The sequence below is a fragment of the Botrytis byssoidea genome, assembly GCF_014898295.1.
Source record: "Botrytis byssoidea strain MUCL 94 chromosome Unknown BBYS_022, whole genome shotgun sequence".
Taxonomy (NCBI): Eukaryota; Fungi; Ascomycota; class Leotiomycetes; order Helotiales; family Sclerotiniaceae; genus Botrytis; species Botrytis byssoidea.
In genome coordinates, this window is record NW_024065863.1 from 569,363 (window position 1) to 590,437 (window position 21,075).

The following is a 21,075-nucleotide window of genomic DNA, read 5'->3' on the forward strand; positions in this document are numbered from 1 at the left end:
CTTGAATCTGTGAGTGCCGAATTGCTGGAAAGTAGATATAAACTTTTCCCTAAAGATCGGATCAGTCAAACAAGTCAATGATCACAATTTGTGGAAAACAATGTCTATCTATGTGATGTGTAAGCATGGCTGGTGTGATAGCGTATGAGAATAGCACAAACTGAGGAAATTGTACTGTTCCTTCGATCCTCTTGCACACAAATCCAGCACATTAGCAAAACCAAACATAAATCTTGTGCGTGTATCGAATATGAGAAAATTGGACCTAGATGTGATTGTTGCCATGACATGCCGAGCTGTCCACGTGTCCCAGTGTGGTATCCATTCACGAAGGAAGATGGGGTGAGGAAATCTGACAACTAGGCTCAGGTTACAACAATGGCACAGTCTATGCGCCACCCAATTGCTCGACATAGACAGAAACTGCGCCTATTATTACGAGTACCTGGTAGATTACCAAGAGTGGCCATTCAACTCCGCGGCTAGAGCGATACTTGCAGAGAATGGTATGCAGCGTAAGAAAGATATTCTCTGGGCCCGTCCGTGCTTAATATATCACCATTGAGGACATTTCCTAGAGAGGAATCAACATGTGGCATTCCTGAGATTTCGGGTACACCGACACGGAGCAGAGACCGAACAGAGAATGTGTATATCCCACTCTATTGAGCCATGAAGTCGAAAGTGGATTGTGCGGAGAGAGAAGTACCCCTCATTCTGAACACACACAGACGATAGTACGTCGTAATTTATTCCTTTCGCCACTCTAATATAGAAACGCTCAGTGGTACTATTGTCCCATCATCTTATCACCTCACAAAAGATGGCATTCACATCTGAAGATAGTGATAGATGTGTAGCGCTTAATAGTGTTTGCATAAAACCTGCCGTAAATGCTATGGGGCTGACCGCCAATAACCTTATTATATCAATAAGCCGTAACGCATATCGAAGCCCACAATTTATAATGTGTTGCCTAGAGCGCTATGCTGAAATGATCAATACATCACCTCACAATAATTTTGTGAGGTGATTGACATAAAGTTCTACGCCGGTCTGCCCCAGTATGTGCCTCGACGATCGAAACGTGGCCATGCAACCCTCTCAGCGATAGACTGTCACACAGTCACAGTAGAGTGACATTGAATTAATAAAATCAAATGAAAGAGGGGAATGGCAACTTCCGACTGCAACTTTGCAACGTGCCTTGAATATTCCAGACTTTTCCAAACTGCAGCAAAACCAAAATGCTATTATAAGCCTGAGCATATAATTGGAAGGATCGCCGAGACCTGCTTATGCTTGATGCTGATAAACTTTGAAAAGAAATCCTGAAGGAGTCTAATAAGCTTCCATAATCATCGAGAGAAAAGGGCTTCTTCAACTTCCCTTATTGGATAAATTTACACCAAAATAAGCTGACATGTGTATTCTGTAATTGCTCACCATCCTCTTATTGTAACCCTCAAAGGGCTTCTTACGAGCGAAGGTTACAACGTAAAGGTGTACTATTGGATCCAAAGAAGCAAAATAGACACGTTCCCCAGCAGCCCCAGTACCAGCTTCATGGTTAAGCATGCTTAATCGATGCAATTTTATAGGCCATTATAACCTACCCTTGAATAATTTAATTTGGGACGACATGTGGAAAAATGGGCGATTTTCAATTTACCCCCTGTCCCAAAGCCGAGGCACCGTCTTTTACCCCACGCTTCAACTCCTTAGCTCCATGATGTTCAAACACCAAAGATTAGATATGAACATCATTAAGGGTGAGGTCGCCGATCTTTGAATTTTATGCTTATCAAAGGTATCATCAAATGGCTTGCCGCCCAGTTATGTGATAAATAATATAGAAACGGAGATTACAAGCAAATCTCGTGTCTGCAGTTGTGATATGGAATTTCATATACCGGCCTGGCTAGCGGTGACATGGATGTCTTGATGCCGGAGGTCGTGATTCACGATTGATCTGGAACAAGGGCTGTATGCTGTCATGCGGCGTGATAACATCTGAAAGATACGACCAAGAAGGAGATTGATTCCGGCGGTATTGTGACTGTAGATAGGTCTATGTTGCAACAAACTCAATTCTCCCCACTAAACCGGCGATGTCATTTCTTGCCTATCAAGTCAGTGGAGTCCAAAAATGGTGAGCAGGCGAGGCTCTGAGAGGGGCTGTCAACGTCGACGCTTGTGTTGCTTATTCGGTACGAAGTACGAGATTGCTAAACATTTCCGATCAGAACGAATACCTCGCCTCCCAACCGTTGGCCGTTTTTTGGTATATATATGTAAGTCCCGAGGACTGTATCCAAGTTGTCATTGGCGTTCTGAATATCTTCCTTTTCGATACAATCGTTGTACCTCTCGAAATTCAAGATTTCCGTGACATTACTTTAAAACTAAATATCAAGATGGGTTCTGTTGGAGATCTCGAACTTGCGCTTTCCAGAATCACGGAGGCAGCCAAGGTTGCTGATGAAAACACGCGCAAGAATCTCATTAATCAACTTCGAAAGACGGCTGTGTCCCTTGAGACTTCTGGCGAAACTATCCAGCGTCTCCTCTACCTCGTACGTGTCCATGCTTGACGTATGATATTCATATAACCACTTGCTGATGCGTTCCTTTTTAAGGCAATTCAACCCGCACTTTGCCGTGCTGGTAATGATCTCGATCTTTTCAAGATTTTAGCCGATAACAACGGTCCCATGACTACAACAGAATTGGCAGAGAAAACCAAATGTGGCCCTCTACTTTTAAGTATGTTCCTATCCAACGAACATATTTACCAGACTCTAACTACTGTAGGTCGAATTTTGAGGTTCTTGGCATCAACAGACATCGTAACAGAGGTCGGAGAAGAGAAATTTGTCGCAGACAATATCACAAAAGCACTTGCCAAACCTGGCCTTAAAGCTGGAATGAACCACACGTAAGTACATTATCGCAATCAAATATACATATATTAAGACAACCCGCCTCTAGCTTCGATAGTGTTGGCCCGGCATTTCAAGCCCTCCCAGAGTTCTTCAAGGCTACTGGATACAAGAACCCTGCTGATGCATCATACTCACCATTCCACATGGGACACCGCACAGATCTTCCATTGTTCGAATGGTTCCAGCAAAATCCAGAGAAACTCGGCTTCTTCATGGAGTGGATGACTGCTCAGCGAGAAGGAATGGATGTCTGGTTAGACTTGTTCCCCTTCGAGGAATATGCCAGTGACCTTGACCCAGCCCAAGTCATGTTCGTTGACGTCGGTGGTGGAATTGGTCACAAATGCTTAGAACTTAAGACTAGATTTCCTGCCCTTAAGGGCGGGGTTATTCTTGAGGACCTTCCAATAACTTTGAAGCATGCTTTATCCATCGATGGCGTAAAAGCTTTACCACAGGATTTCTTCACACCCCAACAAATCAAGAGTACGTACTTCAATAATGCAAAAATCTCATCGATCATACCATACTGACTTTGAAATTAGATGCCAGATTTTACTACATGCGTAACGTAAGTGATATTCTCCATGCTGAGCACGCCGGAATAAGATGACTAACCTTTCACAATATAGATTTTACATGACTGGCCAGATGACAAGTGTAAGATCATTTTGGACCATCTCCGTGAGGCAATGGGCCCAAATTCTGCCATCTTGATTGATGAAATGGTTCTTCCCAACAGTGGCACCAATTTCCAAGCCATGAACATTGATTTCACTATGATGGCAGCCTTGTCGGCAATGGAGCGTACTCAAAGTCAATGGGAGAAGGTCTTCGACTCAGCTGGCCTAAAGGTATTGAAGACATATACCTATACCGAGTCTTTAAGAGACAGTGTCCAAGTTGTCGTGGCAAAATAGACATTTTGGATAATTTATGGATGAAGAATCTGCCTTTGTATAATAACGTTCATCATCTTGTATGGAGGGGGCTCATTTGGTTGACAATGTATATAGTAATTCTGTTTAATCGATCAAATGGTACCCGTCATAAAGTGGTGTGAAATTTTTAATAAGTGATCTAGGCAGTCTTTTGGAAACAAATACCTGCGGAATCCGACTGTCCAGTGCATATTGTAATATTTAGCCGCCTATCGTAACATTTAACTACAGATTACATATTGAAAGCGTGTCTTGGGTAGCGCAAAGCCTAATTGGGTAGCGAGTTAAATCACTCTGTAGACCAATCAAATGATGAGTTCGAGCTGTTTATAATTATGAATGGATGATAAGTGATCTGTGATGAAAAGTTACGATTAACAGTGAGATACTGCGATTTGAGGCTAGATAGTCCACACGATATACAGGAATCTGTCTCAATACATACTGTGTGATTTTGTTTGCTTGTTGGAGGTCTCGGTTGAGGTGGGGTGACCAAATACACAGCCGACCATAGAAAGCGACATAACATTTCAGGTTTAGATATCATTTCGCAGGACATTCAGGCTCACGGTCGCACGGATTAGAAATTATAATCTCCTCTTTATATGAACATTGCCCTGCCACCACCATCACCATCTGCAATCCACAATTAACTCTTCATTTATACACTTCAATTCATTTAGCCCTGACGTCTGGTACACATGAAAAAAGGTTCGAGTTGAAGCGTACCAATCGTTGCACAGATGCTATTCTCTTTTGATTTATATGTCGTCCAGTCGGTACTTTGCTGCGTCTGAATGAGATATACAGGTGCGCTCCTTTAATGATGTAATATCGACTAAATGCGTTGTGTGGTTGCATTCCTGTACCTCTATCAATCTGTTGTGATGGAAACGCGAGGAATGCGGGGTTATAACAACAGCGAATGCACCGAATTTATTCTTTATTCTCACTTTTACACTCGAATTGTTGTACCCAAGAACTATCACACTGTCCGCTTTTAATTGGAATAGCGATCAAACAAGCCATGAGTCGACGACCTATAAGAGATGCTGTCAGTGGAATCATTGGGTTCGGCACTGACGCATATGCCTCCTTCAAAGAAAAGAAAGTCAGTTCAGGGGAGGGTGAAGAAAAGAATGTCCAAAGAGCAAGAACTTCAGAGTCTTCAGAGTCCTCCACAGTTGAACATAATAGCTTTACAACTGCCTTCGACGCACATGGATATGAAGGTTATGATGAAGATGACGAAGGAGACTGGGTTCGAGACGATACACAAGCCGAACTATCTCCATACGACCAGGAGATAGTAGATGAACCCGAGAGTGTTAAGCAAATATTTGGAGACTTTGGAAAACAACACCCTGGTATATCCTCGTCAGCTCGGCCAAACATAAAGCAAGGACTACCTGTTCCAATAATTATACCTGAGCGAAGACCCGGATCTAAACATCGAGGATTCGTAAGAGCTTATGCACCAGTTTTGATAGATTGTGGTATAGATCAGGATACATTCATGGATTTTCTAGTAGGATTTGAAGCATCTATCAAGGTACGATCTATCTAGGTAGCAGTAAACAGCACGATGCACGGAAAACATGCTAACAAATTGCTCAGGCGTCTCCATGCTTTCATGTGATAAACTTGGCCGTGGCTGCGAGTGTGATGGCCGAAGGACTTGCTGTAGCACCAAGTATCATTGTCCACGCCGCAGCATTCGCAGTACACACCAGCATTGAGTTTGGCAGAAGGGCATATATGTCTAAAGAGTACGTACCATCAGATCCGTTGATTGTCAAGTTGGGAGGTATGAATCTAATTCTACTCCCTAGACAGAACAAATACCTTGTCGGAATGAATGAGAAATTATTCAAACCACATGGACTCTATGCTATGCTTATGACCTGGAAATCAAACAACTCCACCAATTCTCAACCACTTGTCTCTACTGTTGATATGAACACCAAGCTAGTCACATCTGTAGCCTCACGTGAAGTTCAAGGCCGCAGTGGTTTCCATTCCACCTCTGGTAAAACAATTGGACAGTCTCAGATGCCAGAAAGTGCAGAATTAATATTCCCATTATTGGAGACAGCTACCGATGAACAAAAAGTAAATGCTATGAAAAAAGCAGGAGTTTGGTTTGGGGAGTGGAAAGACAAGAGAAGCACGGCTAAATTTGTATGTTTTTGCGTCTTTCAATCTAAACTTTAGGTTATCAAAATGATATAAGAAGTGACAATCTGATATATGCATTAGGCGACTGAAAATCCTTCAACGACATTGGCGACAAATGCTGGCGAGCAACAAGTGCCTTCATCGCGTTGGGCAGATCCCTCTCACCCTGTAAATCAAGGTGGGGTCATCGGAGTATTGTCCGGCGGTCATCTAGGGAGAACTGCGAGAAAAGAGAGAAGAAGAGAGAGAAAAGGCTTGCCCAAGGATGAAAATCCCAAACCTCAGAGAACTGGTATTTTGAAAACGGCGAAAAGAAACCTTCACGAGGTTAGTCTAGTTCGCATTTATAAAGAATAGCATTATGCTTACATATTAATAGGATGTGCTGTATCTCATGATCGTCAATATGCCTTCTGACGAGGAAATGAAAATTGTAACCAGCATAGTGAAGGAAAAGAAAGCAGGAGCTTCATAGCACTGTCTTCTCATTGAAGAAATTCCGTTTGTCAGAAATTGGTGTACGTACCTTAGCTTATTGTTTTACCAGTGCTATGGGTATATTAGTTTCGAGTGCATTTACCCAGTCCTCAATTTCCTTTACGCAGTTTTCAATACTACAAAATTTGCACGCAAATTCAAGCTCTCTCCTGATTTTTCCTCGATTGATTTCTTCTTTCCAAGCGACCACCCTCTTGGCCATCTCCTCATCGTAGAGACGCCTTAGCCTCACAACCTCGATTCTTTCCTCTACATTTTCATGGATGCTCTCTTGACATTCTGTACTTGATTGTTGTGTATGGTCAACACTCAAGAATTGTGGATATTGAGTTGCTTTCCATGTCGGCATGGCCGCCGCATTTTCCCACCCTAGAATGCCTGTTATATTTCCCATATCGTCAATCAAGATATTTCTCATCGATAAATCGTCATGGACAAGGACTGTAGATACCCTTGTTTCAGAGAAGGTCTGAAGAATCTTAGCATGCACTTTTTGAACGAGCTTCTGAAGACTTTGTGCTTCGATCATTTCTTCTTCATTGGTCGAGGTTCGTAATGTAGTGGATAGCTCCTTCCATATAGGTACCAACAGAGCTTCTAAATAAGAACTGCTATCCGGGAAAGAACAGTACGAATTCCTATCACTAATCGCAGCGATGGATATTAAACGACCAACAAAAGGTCGGACTTCTCTTGACATCTGATGCGAAGTACTGAAATCACCGTATCTATAGTCTGTGACATAATCATCCGCGTCTTGCGCGTCGAAAAGGTTTCCAATGTCGTCAAAACTAGTTGCATATAGTTTTGCTTGATATTTCGCTATGCTTTTCACCACTTTCTCCCTTCGAGCAAATGACAAATCTTCCCATTCATCCTTGAGGTATTTTCCCTCCAACTTTCTCATCAGAATCCATTCGAATCCCAATTTATTCCTTCTGTTCGCATCCCAAGCAATTACTCGGGGGGCAGGAACCCCTGATTTTCGCGCAAACTTCATGGTTGCTACTTCACTCAGCGTCTCGTCACTCTCCTGCAAAGGATACCGAACGCTCAAGTAATAAACCCTCTCTTTCTTCTCTTGCCACCCTTCTCTCCATTTTACCATCTGATAAACAATGACTTTGTAGACTTTCTTGAATGCCGTTCTGTTTTCAAATGATACTATGCAAGGATTATCCGCTCGTAAGCCCAAACGATCCAATACGAGGGTGCGTATTCTCTCCATTTTTGGTTCGAATGGCCAGCGGGGTATCCCCCATACTGACAAATCTCTGGTATAGGCGGAGAGAGTCATGACCTTTGATGCCGTTTTAGGCAGTGGAATGGGTGATTGAGCTGGGACGGCATTGAGAGTGACGGTGGTGTTGACAGAAAGCTTTTGTATTTCACGCTTTTTGGGAAATCGAGGAATCACATCCAGATTTTGAATTGCCATGTTTTTGGCCGTGTCTTGTGTGAAGCAGTGTGAAGTTTACAAGCGGTGACAAAAAACGAGCGACTAGTGATTATTCAAGGCACTCAGCAATTACAATTATGCGATAAATAAAGACAAAAACAAAAGAAAATCGAAAACTTAGAGAATGTCTGAATCGAATCTTTGACTTCTAATTCTCTACATAGGGTTTCAACGTGTATCTTTATGTCAGGGCTCGCGTCTACTCAGCCTCAAGTTGGTGTAGGTCTGGTGGGTCGGGACAGGGCAGTACAGTACATGCGCGCGCTTGTGGTCTTTGAATACCGACTATGAGGCTTCTGGAGTCATTGGGGTCGTATTTGAGCATTGAAAAAATCTGAAACGTACTAAATCCACGAAGAACCTCGACACTACGACTAAAATTTTGAATCAATGGTTTGATGCGGGGTGGGATTGTGGGGTATATGGGATCTCGCGAGAATCCACAGGCATCCTTTGGTTTTGAGATTGAATTATGTTTTACTTTATCTCACGTTGACCTTTTCATTCGAAAATTGTGCAAATATTCCTATTTTTCAATTCATTGAGTATGATAAATGACCATCATGATGTCCATAAAATCTCCCCGCTAAAAACTATCGCCAGAACTAAATAGGACTATCTCATACCCTCCAGGATGAGACATGTAACGAACGGACGAAAGGTGTCCAACATAGACCTTTCGGGACCTCGGGAGGTTTAGTTAGCTTCTGCACCTAAAAGCTCAATCTAGTGAATAAAATGAGCGGAAGTAAGTCTATTGAGTTATGCCGACTAACAATTAGTAATTCAGACCAACAGGGGCAAGGCATGCTTCGATGGACTACAGATGTGCAACACTGCTCTTCGAAAGGTTGTAATCGTAATTTCAATTCGAGAAATCCATTTAGAGAAGTACAAGACGATGCCACATAAAGTTTCATTTCAATACAATCTTACATAAAGAACCGATCTATCCTTAGGTACCTATCCTCCAAGTACAAACACAGCCAGTTAAAAGCACTCTCCAAAGCCGGGTCTTGTCCTTCTCAACTAAATATACCTCATCAATTAACCGCTGATCCAGCAGCCGAAACAAAGCTCTTCTCGACTAAAATTCTCTCCTCGGGGTAATTGGGATATCTCTGACTCTCCAAATCTCTAGCTCCGCCCGTAACAATTGAAGTTGGTCCTGATCCATCGTCATTCCAAGGTGACTTTTCGGAGAGAGGGCTTGGCAGATTGTTGGACGTAGAGTCAGAAGAGTGTTTTCGAAACAAGGAGCTGTTCTTGCTGCGAATAGAGAGCTTGGAACGCACACTGCCGATCATAGAGCCGAGGCTGCGGCCGCCGCGGAGAAGAGGTGCGAGACATGGAAGACATGCAGTTATAGTGCTGGCGTAGGCTTCGATGTGAGCCCAGAGATAGACTTCTTCGTCGAGTTCTAATGGTAGTTAGATTAAGGCCGCAAGACGATTGGAAATAATGGACTTACTGAGATCAGGTGTGCTAGTTCCAAAAAGTTTCTGGGAATAGTAAAGCCGAATGCAAGATGAGATGAGACAACTATAATACTCGGCATCAGCAAAATATAACCTTTCTTCTAGGGTAACACTGAATTCTCACAAAGCACCGAGAAGGAAGACACCGGATACATAAACTTTCTTCTCTGTCGGCATATGAAGGCCTTTGATCACAGGGAATGGAAGACTGAGAACTGCGATATCAAGGAAGATATCTACAGCTGCGCAGGCGATGACGAGATTTGGAACATCCAGAATAAACTGAGTGCCAATCAACTCGGGTGTAGTATTCCAATATGCTGCGACGGGATGAGCCGAAAAAAGGAACAGCTAGATGGGTTATCTATTTAGCGCCACACTTCAAGTTGATATCATTGATACTTACGAAGAATGACAAAATCATATACAACGAAATCATGCCCAATACAGTATTCGCACAGATGATGAAGGTCCGACTGGTGAAAATGCGTTTATAGAAGACCACGACTGATATCTTGATAAGTCCATACACAAAATGGCAAATCAAAGTATCCGCAAACTGGACTTCAAAGAACCGTTCGATATCTGGGAAGCTCAAAGTCGATAGATGAACTCCTCGGAGTCCACTCGCCGCTGCATAGATGCATTCAACACATAACGCAATTGAGCATATCTATCATAAAAACGTTAATGGTACGCATGATGAGTTGATTAGAAGATGAACATACCAAACATAAAAGAATCAACCAATCATCAGCTTTCAAGGCCAGCTTACTTCTCTTTCTCGCATAAAAGCGTAGGGATACTATAATAGTTGCGAGCACAACAAGAATCACATTTGCGACGACACCGCCGATGGCAACTTCTGGGATCGCCATAATATGGAAGTTGACTATGATGGTTGTTGTCTGGAAGATAATATCACGTAGATGTGGGACTATACTTCATACACAATCTCTCTGGACTCGAGTGGGGATATTTTTTTTTACATATATGAATGGGTTATTATCCGTAACGCCGACAAGTGCTGTGCTACACACCTACCATATACTATTAATTGGAATCTTCCACCCCCTCGACGCGACGCATGGCTAGATGGTACAGAATTGTGAGGGGGGTATAAGTGAAAACGGCTGAGCTGGAAGATTCTTCAATGGAATGCATTCTCTTCACGGACGCAACGGCTCGGACATTCTATTACATGACTTGGCAATTTGTTCTGCAAGCGCTCCAGGAAATGAGGAGTTGAGATGCTTGGATACATTACTTAGACACGAGGTTTTGAACTTCGTGGCCAAATTGGTACTACATGAGCAACAGCATTTGGTCTTGGTGGTCGTACGTGGAAGTGTCTAGTCCATCACGATTTACCTTTTTTATGTATCGCTGAATGTTCATGTTCGTTGAGGATGTGCATTTAAACTCCACAATCCTCCATTTTTATGTCTCATTCAAATCCTCTCCGTCTATCTCCAAAACTTCTCATACTACTCTTTCCCTCCAAGAAAAAGCCCTAGATTTCACCCAATAATACGCATCCCTCCCTTTCGCGTGGAACAATAAGCACATCTACGCTCATCTCGCCAACGAATCACCTTTTCTTGGAACCATACTTGTCCGCACATAAACATCCAATACTATCCCGTCCTTCCAAATGCCGTGGAACATTGCTACCTAAATTTTAACTCTCAATAAATCTCATTTGCATCAGATACAGAGACACATTTTCTCTCATCTCCAATTATCTGATCCCTCATCACGCCATAGACACAGGAGAGAAAGCGACAACTGTCGGCTTGAAGGCCTAATGACAATTTTCCGGAAGGTAATTCAAGAAGTTGGTTGTCGCCATCAAGCTGCTTACAGGATGGCACTTCCGGCGGGCTGGCTGATTAATATTACGGGACTCCGCTTCCTTCCTTCTTCCAAGTCGGAGAGTTTCAGTAGCTTCCGAGAGGAATATATTTTCCGGCGTATGGTATGTTCTTGGGTTGTTATCTATAAACTTCGGCTTGCGCCTCTTTCTGTATCGTGGAGATGTATTGATGATACGATGGCAATGGATATTTCAGAACTATCTTGTATCTGCAGTATTTTAAATGTATGAAATAGATTTCTGTTAGAATGTGGAGGAAAAGGAATTCTCAAGATTTCTATTGTTATAGACGGCTTATATTATGGTCGCACATGTGCAACATACCAAGGCTCCAAGACGATAAGAACGCGGTTGGTAGTCGTACGATCCCCTTCAACTCGTGCTAGAAATACTATCGTGCTGAAGAAAATGTCGCAGATATTTCACATGCAGTATCGGAATTTGGGCTTAATATGCTTTAAAGTGGTTGTGCATAGAATCAAAGACCATCGTGGACGCCTCTCTGTATACATGACTTCTTTATCTCGTACCGCCACGAGCAATCTAGTACTTTCTGTGATACTGAAAGAGAAGATAAACAATTGATATTGTGAGTGAACATGCTGGGTCTGTCCATATACTTTATTTTTATTGTATGGTAGAGTGACGCACAAATATGTTCAAACTTCTTGGCACAATGTGGTTTCCTTTAATCACGAGACAACCTGTCTACACACCCGTCACCGTCGATTCTGACGAAGAAGCAAAACCGAGGCTTCATAAAAGTTCTGAGAACACACTGAGCTTGAGATTGAATATTCTAATACTCTTTGCCCTTTGTTTCGGATCTTGTGCACTAGGGTTTCTTGCTGCAAGATTACTAGACACACAATCGATCGCTGACCGTGTAGGACCTCGATGTATACACTCTTTCCCTGAAGTTATGAGATCATGATGGAGCTAACGTTACATGATTAGTTGCTAAAGAACTGAAGAATTTCTCCTATAATCGCAATTTCTCGTATCCCCCATCTGATACTACAGATGCTGCTTGGAATGGATTATTTATGACGAAAGGTGATGGGGGATTCTTCAATCATCCTTATGTGGAAGGAGAAAGAGCTACACTGAGCGTCTTGCATCAGTTACATTGTTTGGTACGAATTTAGCCCTGTATTTGTTCTTTGATCCCATATCTTATTCATCATCTCCCCATCTTCATTAATTTTCCTTTCCATCAAGAATGTATCCTAGGATATTCCAATGATAGTCATTAACGGTAGCCTAGGATGGTATACGTCACATTTACTACCTCAATAATGATGCAGCGACAACAGGAACATTACTTCTTGACGAAGAATTAGAACCTCATATGAGAAGAAGTCACATGAGGCACTGTATTGATTTTTTGAGGCAGAGTTTGATGTGTTGTGGGGATAGCAGTATTGAGAGGGTCAATCCTGAGTTGAAAGTAAGTTTGTCTCTTCTTCGCTTAAAGTGAGCTTTCTTTTGTACTATAATTGAAGGTTGATGTGATTATGTTTTGGCCCGAGGATAAGAGTAGTTGTCATGGCAAAGAGAAGGAAAGATGTGGATGAAGATGAGAAAGAATGCTTGCTAATGGCAGCGATGCAGGGTGTAACGGGATGGGGTACTGAGCATATGTGTGCGAATTGGGGAGAGCTGCAGGATTGGGTTGGAGAGAGACAGAGATTAGATCGCGAGGGATGAGGGGAAAATATAGGAAGAATTGACTGTGATGAGTCAAAAACGAAGAAAAACTTCGGAGAGATCGGAAGAAGAATGCCTGAACTGCTGGAATTCGTAAAAATTCAGATAGGATAGTGGCAACGAGACAGAATTTGTATGATAGTCGCATCGTTAAAGATTGGGTAGCACGTAGCTTAAATTGTTGTCTCAAGAGTCAGGAAATCTGTCATAGAATTTAAATCTGACAGAAGCTGAGTTTTCAAAATTTGTTGGTTCATCTTTTATACACAAAAATCCTGACGATGGAACTCCCGATAGTTACAGTATCAATCACGCCGCCCCAAACTTTGAACAGGTCACTAAGGCGCGTCAATTGATGAGAAGCAGCTGTCTCAAAAAAGTTAAACACAGCTTAATTCTCTCAACCAAGAATATTATGTTGTACCAAAAGCGTTAAAGATAAATGTGTTTCATTGCCACTATCGTCCATCACACACCCACAGCCCAACGGCTCTGAACTCCATCCCGATTATGCACCTTCTTCCAATCTAGGATTTACAAGCGCAGCCATCTCTTCCTCACCGACTACACGATCGGCGAGAGAGTCCATTAGCGCGTTCCAATCCACACATCGATGTTCTGTCGATTTGACGTGCGGCTGTGGCTTAGATAATTTCTCCCATCCGAATGTTGTGAGCGTTGTGTCGCCTTGACACATTACTGCACTGCGTAAAATATCAAAACAGTGATCTGACTGCTGCGTCAGTATCTTTATCTTAGTGATGTAGAGGTAGAAAGCTACCTGCATGGATATCCCAATGTTCAATCGTTGGATCTGTTATGTTGGGATAGTAGTAATTCCGATAGTTCCAGCGTCGAAGCATTTTCTGTCAATGTGTTAGTTTCTGAGCTGAAATAATAATTCAGATGAAACTTGCAATGCAATGCAGTTGATGATGAGCTCCAATCCAGACCATATGACCACCACCTTCTGGTAAAGATATGGACTTTTGATTCCTCTTTTCCAATTCTTCGGTTGTGACCCGTATATTCATGTCTTTCAATAGATCATGCCATGCTTGGTCTACCGACTCGCTCGGAGGCCCAGCGTAAGGCGAAGATGGGAGATCGGGAGGAGCAACTGGTACATATCGTATTCTCACACCTGGCAAAGCTAGAATGAATGAGCACAACAGCACCTGAAGGTCATTGGGAAATCATGAAGCATACGATAAACTGAGGTTGATTTAGAACAACTTGATCGAAAGAGGGCGAGTACAAAAATGACAGTATATGATAATATGAGTGAAAGATGTAGGAAGACGGCTCTCAGAGTTAGGTTGGCACTATCTTGTCTATTCCCAAGTTTGCCATCTTCTGATCTTTCCTCATCCAATAAAAACGGGTTACTTTCTGATGACATTTTGCGTTTATCGTGAAGATAAAACTGTTTACTGAAGATTGACATGACTGATCGTACACATCTTGAATCTAAGCCAAGGAGATTACATATCGGCGACTCGAGCTCAGCATTATCAGATTAGACTGCATAGGACCTTGGTATCGTTGCTACATAGAGCATATCGTATGATCTTCGGAGTAGCAATAGGCTTCAATGCATTGCCAACATAGCCAAGAATGGTAATCTCGACGACCCAATACCCGATGAGATCCCCGCAGACGGTGGGTAGAATATTGATATCGGGAGATAGTCGTCTAACCAAGAACTTACGCGCAACCAGCTGAAAACTATAATATCCAATAAAATTGATACCGGCCTGCTTTTGGTCACCGGTTAAATGCAAAACCGTCGAGATTTGCTGCAGCAAGCATAAATGTCCGACATTTGTGCTACCAGATTGAGATAAATATGATGGGGAAACCGATAAGGCTTCTTTCATATAGGGGAAAAGATGAAATCAGCTGGGAAATTCTCCTCTCCACCAATAGTACAAGCAACCTCGTAGGGCAGAACAGCGAAAATGGTATTCGGTACTTATGTATGTGGAAGGCGAAGCCTTTTGCTCCTTGTCATCATCCAATATTTTGAATCTTTTCGGAGGAATCGATTAAGAAATGGAGAAAAAGATGAACTCCTAAAATCATAAAACTAAACTATAAAACGATTGACTGAACCTACATAATTATCTGCATTTTCTCGGATGTCTAATACAATAAAAACTCAACCGAACCAATATCCTCAAATAAAAATGCGCGTCACTCTTCATCAACTCATAGTCTTATGCTTTGGATTTATGGCCATTGCTGCCCCTCTCAGCCATCCTGGTAAGAGACCAAACGCACCTTACTGACATATTACCCCGCTAATGACCATTATAGACTCTCTTACGATCAGATCAAAAGGTTTGCGAAAATTCCTTTAAACTATGCAGCATACTTTTGCTGAAGTTCTATTAGATGGTGATGAGTTTGTGAGATGGCCTGACAACGCTATTGATACGAACGGGCTATCTGTTGCCGCATACCAAGGGGACTAAAGAATCCAGGAGTTGTTTGACAGATCGGAGGTCGTTTGTGGAGTTGAGCGATAAGGGAGTGAATTGGAAAGTGGCTTAAAGAGGCTGTGTTTTGATAATTTCTTTTTCTCAATAGCATCATTCTGGATGAGAGAGCGGGATCGAATGTTGAGCTCGTTCGGCATTTGGCGGCCAAGAAATCTTGATCATGTAGCTTGAGAGAATGTAACCCAATCACTTGTCGGAAAGATGTTGCACATTGTCCCACCCGTCGTGGTAGTGAATAACGTGCCAATCGGAGCTACCCCTTTCTATTCCATGTTAGGAGGAGAGCCAATAAACGACATATCAAGCACGTGAAAACGGCGGATATCCTATCAGTTTGCTATCCGTTTCCGTTTGTCAAAGTTGTAAATATGTAGTTACACAAATGAAATGCCTTGAACTCGTGGGAATTGTGAGCTGTTCAGATTCCTTCCAACACAGTAAAGAATAACCTTTCAAATGAAAAGGGCACAGAGCACTATTAGTTATGGCCTATTTACTCATAAAATTGCTTTTATTGTTCTCAGTTATTTTGTGCTATCAGCTCTACACAAGATGGAAACTCAGAAAAAACACACCTGCAGAATGTCAACCGGCTCCAAGTTTGCCCGCAATTGATCCTTTTCTTGGTTTGGACCTGTTCAAGAAATCTCTCAAGATACGAAAAGAGCATAACATCTTAGAAACCCACGCAAAACAACATGATATCTACGGCAAGACATTCCAAGCTTTACGTCTCGGGAGAACCACGATCTATACAGCCCATCCAGACAATCTAAAAGCAATTTATGGAACGCACTGGAAAGATTGGGGTACAGGTAGAGCTGATGCCATGGAGCCTTTCTGCGGAAGAGGATTTGTCACTAGAGATGGCGAAGAATGGAAAGTTCATCGAAGTTTGTTCGTTTCAACCTTGACAGAAGCTTATATTGTAAATCTGAAGCTCCTCGGCGAAGCTTACGAACATTACATACAAGATTTGCCGTCAAATGGACAGAGTGTTGATTTGGCGCCAACCTTCGATAAGTTGGTGAGTTGCAGCCCAAAGAAAAATGTATAATGTCTAATTGACCATAGTTCCTGGATCTATCACTCCAATTTCTGTTCGGTAAGCGCATAGCAGAATTATATTCAGGGGACTCGCCGGTGGATATGGACACCTTCGAGAAAGCATTTGATACTGCACAAAATTGGATGGGTATACGATTAGCATTTGGAAAATTTGGACGCAGTGTGTCTCTTCTCAGCAATAAGTGGAAAGATTCATGCAGAATAGTGCATTCATTCGTAGACCATCACATTGCCAAAGCACTAGACAAAACGTACAGCTTAAAGTCAGAAGACTATCATTCAAGTCTTCTCGAGAATTTAGTGTTGCGGGGAAAGAACTTGGACGATATTCGCTCGCAAATTATTCAGTGTATGCTAGTAACCCAGGATACAACGGGCATAGTTTTGAGCAATACGATATTCCTGCTTTCGAGATCTCCCAAAATCTGGGCACGCCTGCAAACGGAAATTTCTGCTCTAGGTCCAATTCAAGACTGGAATCCAACAAATTTGAGGAATTCAATACTTCTTCATAATTGTATAAAAGAATGTAAGCTTTCTTTGATCTATGGCTTGTAAGGTTTATCAGAAAAGAACTAATAATAGATAGCTTTACGCATCTATCCTCTATTTCATGCGAACAGCCGTATAGCTCTTGTCGATGCAACACTTCCAGTTGGCGGGGGTTCTGATGGTGCAGCACCAATATTTATCTCAGCAGGCAGGAAAGTCAGCACAAACTTTTACACACTTCACCGAGAAAAATCGGTATTTGGGGATGACATTGAGATATTCAATCCCGACCGATGGAATCATATCTCTCCAAGTAATTGGGAATTTATGCCATTCAGCCACGGTCCGCGTAGTTGTGCTGGTCGACACAAAGCTCTAGGAGAGGCCTCGTACATTATTGCCAGAATGGCAGCTCAGTTTCAACGAATAGAGAGTCGTGATGATAAGCCTTGGACCGAAGATGTGAAGCTGGTGGTGAAAAATGGCAATGGTTGCCAAGTAGCGCTTTTCTCTGCTCATGGAGTAGCTTCGTCCTAGTTTACTGTGCCGCCTTCACTTCTACTTCAATTGCCGTACAGAAATTGATGGTGAGACTTTTGATAATACCTTGTTGTCCGTGTTACCAATCTAAATGGAGTTTGCAACAGAATGAACGAGACTGCCTGCGAGTGGTTTTAAATTGGTATCCAGATCAATTGGTGCCAAGACACAATCATCCAACTGTTAGATGAGAGAAATAAGCTCTTATGTTTTGAACGCGAATGAGGAATAAGGTGAAGCTGTTCTGAGAGTCGATCTGACGAGTATGCTTGCGACATTGCAAACACCACCAACTGTTGGAGTTGAGCGGGGGCATAGAAAGACAACAATTATTTGAAATATCAAAATATGAATGATAGGATATATCTTGGCCGAGTCATGAATAAAGCCCTCATCTGATGCCAAACAGATTTTCTCTTACCGTCAAGCTGATTCCAAAAAGATAACCACCACATTCCCTTTCCTTCTAAACTACCCTACCCCCTCTAGCAGCAAGACCGAGATCGCACTAACCTCCCCAATCACACTTTCTCTACATCTCTACTTCCCAACAATCGAGTAAACACAATGGATCAACCTACACTTTCCATCCCCGCTCCCTCCACAACCTCGCTTCTCCGCGGCACCAAACCAAACCATCCAACCAAGCACATCACGTGAGCCCCCTCGCAAGCGTGGCAAAACTATTTGAGAGACACATGGGGGATTTGTTGCATATCGTAGTCAAATCAACACATGTAACACACGCATTAGCGCTTACGTACAAGCTATCTGGTATTGGTTCGGATAAAGATAGTAGTTGTCTACTTTGGTTTGTGGGTGTGGAGGTACATGGATGTTTTTCGATAAATTGGGAGGTTGAATGTCTAGGTCGTTGGAAAGTGAAAAAGAGAATCAACACAGGTCGATCACTTCGAAAAGACTATAATCTATATCTAAACCCTCGAGTCTGAAAATCCGTAAGATCCCCGCCCATGGCCATTTCTCCTTCTGTCCCCTCACCCTCGCCCGCACCCTCGGACTCCAAACCCCATTCCTCTCTGTCCCTCCTCGCGTTAACCCCCTTTAGATAAACCCTTAGTCCTACCGCCATTGCTGCAGACAGAAAGTAACATCCTAAACAAACCGCAAAACCTCTCCCAAACCCCATATCTCTCTCCTTACCACCAAAAATATGCGGACCCAACATATTCCCCACACAGTATGCCACAAACATACAAGCACTCATTGTCATTTTTTTCGTCGTTCCTCTTGTATTGGCTCCTATAAGACTCATTGTTAAAGGAATAGTTGCGTGAGAAAAGCCAATTAGGTAGAAACCTGTTAGTTTTAACGAACTGAGACGAGCCCAGTTCATGAGGCTGGCACCGATAATAGGGGGTAAAAGAAGAGTAGAGAGAAGGAGAGTCGTAGTATTGCGATAGCGGGACGCGAGATATCCGGACAGCACAATTGTGAGAAAAGATATTAGAGAAGATGGGAGGGAGATGAGGGTTGATTGAAGACCAGTAAATCCGAAGCTTGTTATTAGGATGTTTGCGAAACTGGTTGTTCCTCCATTCGGAATCTAAGGCTCGGTTAGTTCTGTTTCCGGGAAACGTAAGACTATTGATATACCATGGTAAAAAGGGAGATGAAAACGCAAAACCAAGTTTTCGGATCAAGTAGACACTCGATAGCCTGTTCACCTTTCCACTCATTCTTGACAGACATAGTAATTCCAGTCCCCGCCACACGAACTCTCTCTTCTGCACATTTCTTCTCTTCCGGGGTGAGAAACTTGGCTCTGGAGATAGTATCTGGTAAACAAATCAGGACAACAAAGCCCCATAAAGCAGTCGCTGATCCGAATATCTTGCGATCTGTTAAGAATGAATCTCAAAGGCTTGGTTCGGACTACACTTACAATATATAACAACTTCCAAGGTTTTAATGAAGAATGAATCTGTCCTATCCCAAAAGAGAGCAAACTAGCAACGGCACCTCCGAAAGAATTACCCGCATACCTAGAACAATATCAGCCACCTCATTATAGAAATCTACCTATATCATTCACAGATCACTTACCACAGCCCCATACGACTAGGCATTTCATCCCTCGTATACCACATACTCGTAACATACAAAAATGCCGGACTAATGCTTGATTCTACCATCCCTGTGAACAACCTCGCTACCATCAGTCCCTCATAAGAGGTACAGGAAGCCGTACTCGCAACAATAATTCCCCAGATCACAATATCCGCTGCAATGTATTTTGCAACAGGGAGGGTTTGGATCAGATAAACACCAGGATATTCCCATAAGAGATAGCCGAAATAGAAGACACTCGAGATGGAGCTAAACTGGCCGTTCACTAGATGCTTGATCGGCGTCAGTAACGATTGGAAATACACATTTCCAGTCCTTATAGTCAGAATTCCTCGTAGAGCAGAGAATTCCGAATCTCCTTATTCACGAACGAAACATACATACCGTATCTCCAACCAACCCAAACACAGCGGCAGTGCTCAAGATACTCTTATCGATGTAATTAAAATTAAACGTTATAAACATTAATGACATGAGTCTTAAATCTATTTTTCTGACCAGCCTTTTCGCGAAAGCTGTGTTTTCAGGAAAGGCAGCGGCTGAAGTCGGTGAAGCTGTGATTGTGTCATCATTAGATTTGGTGGGATTGAGGTCAGCGGAGACCTCACCTGAGCTATTGAGAAATTAGTGATGAGTTTGACGATATATGGGACCAATGTTGAGATCAAAAGAATGCGAAATCGTAATACAGTAACGGTGTATCTTCCGTCGACATCTTCACCATCCTTTATTATTATCTTTCTTTTGTTATCAAGAAATCCAGCGAGGAGTCCAGCCCGCCACTATCAATTTCGAAGAAGAACAAAAAGCATCAAGAAAATGAAGAAACGCCGTCACAAACAACCGTCTAAATGGAGGCTACAGTAGTGTATTAGTATAATGGAAAGGAAGCTTTCTGAATCATAATTGTGATCCTTGTGACAATCGATGTCACGAGCATGATAACGATAGTCGGGGGATGTGTGGGTCATTACAGGGGCTCATCAACACCAAGCTGAGATATGAAGATGAAGAGGGCACCTCAAGACGTTTTGTGTATCTTTCAGAGACATTTATGAATATACTAAGATAATGCTGAGGATATCTGGATTATTTTGGTAGATCAATGATGGTTTTTATGTATTCGTGTATTATGTGCTACGGAATATCTCTTTTTTCTTTTGGTGGGTGATTTGATAATGCTCGCAGTGTTTTCCCATCCACTGACTTTGACAACAAACGCCCCAGCGCTTCCGTTATTTCGCAGGATATGACTTCGAAATTCAAATCAACTCCTGCTCATCGTATCGCAAAAT

General features: G+C 42.5%; 9 protein-coding genes across 9 annotated transcripts; 5 read left to right on the forward strand and 4 right to left on the reverse strand.

Moving 5' to 3' along the window:
• The first annotated feature begins 1,744 nt into the window (after positions 1-1,744).
• EAE97_009558 (uncharacterized protein) lies at positions 1,745-3,993 on the forward strand. The gene is made up of 6 exons (XM_038880073.1): positions 1,745-2,576; positions 2,640-2,766; positions 2,815-2,938; positions 2,992-3,431; positions 3,491-3,516; positions 3,578-3,993. The coding sequence occupies exons 1-6, from the start codon at positions 2,418-2,420 to the stop codon at positions 3,863-3,865; spliced, it is 1,164 nt and encodes a 387-aa protein (XP_038729184.1). The 5' UTR covers positions 1,745-2,417; the 3' UTR covers positions 3,866-3,993.
• A 920-nt stretch (positions 3,994-4,913) lies between these two features.
• Positions 4,914-6,539, forward strand: EAE97_009559 (uncharacterized protein; the record flags this gene model as incomplete). The annotated part of the gene is made up of 5 exons (XM_038880074.1): positions 4,914-5,438; positions 5,504-5,655; positions 5,719-6,067; positions 6,146-6,391; positions 6,444-6,539. The coding sequence occupies 5 exons, from the start codon at positions 4,914-4,916 to the stop codon at positions 6,537-6,539; spliced, it is 1,368 nt and encodes a 455-aa protein (XP_038729185.1).
• A 57-nt stretch (positions 6,540-6,596) lies between these two features.
• On the reverse strand, positions 6,597-8,000 carry EAE97_009560 (uncharacterized protein; the record flags this gene model as incomplete). The annotated part of the gene is made up of 1 exon (XM_038880075.1): positions 6,597-8,000. The coding sequence occupies one exon, from the start codon at positions 7,998-8,000 to the stop codon at positions 6,597-6,599; it is 1,404 nt and encodes a 467-aa protein (XP_038729186.1).
• A 1,064-nt stretch (positions 8,001-9,064) lies between these two features.
• EAE97_009561 (uncharacterized protein) lies at positions 9,065-10,377 on the reverse strand (the record flags this gene model as incomplete). The annotated part of the gene is made up of 5 exons (XM_038880076.1): positions 9,065-9,441; positions 9,493-9,563; positions 9,624-9,850; positions 9,906-10,172; positions 10,228-10,377. 5 exons carry the CDS (start codon positions 10,375-10,377, stop codon positions 9,065-9,067), a joined length of 1,092 nt encoding a protein of 363 aa, XP_038729187.1.
• Positions 10,378-12,030: 1,653 nt separating this feature from the next.
• On the forward strand, positions 12,031-13,085 carry EAE97_009562 (uncharacterized protein; the record flags this gene model as incomplete). The annotated part of the gene is made up of 4 exons (XM_038880077.1): positions 12,031-12,274; positions 12,333-12,511; positions 12,643-12,825; positions 12,990-13,085. 4 exons carry the CDS (start codon positions 12,031-12,033, stop codon positions 13,083-13,085), a joined length of 702 nt encoding a protein of 233 aa, XP_038729188.1.
• Positions 13,086-13,593: 508 nt separating this feature from the next.
• Positions 13,594-14,487, reverse strand: EAE97_009563 (uncharacterized protein; the record flags this gene model as incomplete). Its single annotated transcript, XM_038880078.1, has 4 exons — positions 13,594-13,814; positions 13,867-13,951; positions 14,039-14,238; positions 14,295-14,487. The coding sequence occupies 4 exons, from the start codon at positions 14,485-14,487 to the stop codon at positions 13,594-13,596; spliced, it is 699 nt and encodes a 232-aa protein (XP_038729189.1).
• Positions 14,488-15,274: 787 nt separating this feature from the next.
• EAE97_009564 (uncharacterized protein) lies at positions 15,275-15,562 on the forward strand (the record flags this gene model as incomplete). Its single annotated transcript, XM_038880079.1, has 3 exons — positions 15,275-15,350; positions 15,405-15,428; positions 15,483-15,562. 3 exons carry the CDS (start codon positions 15,275-15,277, stop codon positions 15,560-15,562), a joined length of 180 nt encoding a protein of 59 aa, XP_038729190.1.
• Positions 15,563-16,042: 480 nt separating this feature from the next.
• Positions 16,043-17,993, forward strand: EAE97_009565 (uncharacterized protein). The gene is made up of 3 exons (XM_038880080.1): positions 16,043-16,616; positions 16,664-17,186; positions 17,247-17,993. The coding sequence occupies exons 1-3, from the start codon at positions 16,074-16,076 to the stop codon at positions 17,684-17,686; spliced, it is 1,506 nt and encodes a 501-aa protein (XP_038729191.1). The 5' UTR covers positions 16,043-16,073; the 3' UTR covers positions 17,687-17,993.
• Positions 17,994-18,611: 618 nt separating this feature from the next.
• Positions 18,612-20,495, reverse strand: EAE97_009566 (uncharacterized protein; the record flags this gene model as incomplete). Its single annotated transcript, XM_038880081.1, has 7 exons — positions 18,612-18,952; positions 19,010-19,256; positions 19,307-19,543; positions 19,596-19,695; positions 19,757-20,052; positions 20,165-20,393; positions 20,470-20,495. The coding sequence occupies 7 exons, from the start codon at positions 20,493-20,495 to the stop codon at positions 18,612-18,614; spliced, it is 1,476 nt and encodes a 491-aa protein (XP_038729192.1).
• Positions 20,496-21,075: the final 580 nt, after the last annotated feature.

Excerpts from the sequence above, each read along its gene's own strand:
- EAE97_009558 (XM_038880073.1), top strand. The coding sequence starts at position 2,418 with ATGGGTTCTGTTGGAGATCTCGAACTTGCGCTTTCCAGAATCACGGAG. Across the intron at positions 2,939-2,991 it reads AAAGCTGGAATGAACCACAC|CTTCGATAGTGTTGGCCCGG; the intron begins GTAAGTACATTA and ends ACCCGCCTCTAG. Across the intron at positions 3,432-3,490 it reads CACACCCCAACAAATCAAGA|ATGCCAGATTTTACTACATG; the intron begins GTACGTACTTCA and ends CTTTGAAATTAG.
- EAE97_009565 (XM_038880080.1), top strand. The coding sequence starts at position 16,074 with ATGGCCTATTTACTCATAAAATTGCTTTTATTGTTCTCAGTTATTTTG. Across the intron at positions 16,617-16,663 it reads CGCCAACCTTCGATAAGTTG|TTCCTGGATCTATCACTCCA; the intron begins GTGAGTTGCAGC and ends AATTGACCATAG. Across the intron at positions 17,187-17,246 it reads TCATAATTGTATAAAAGAAT|CTTTACGCATCTATCCTCTA; the intron begins GTAAGCTTTCTT and ends AATAATAGATAG.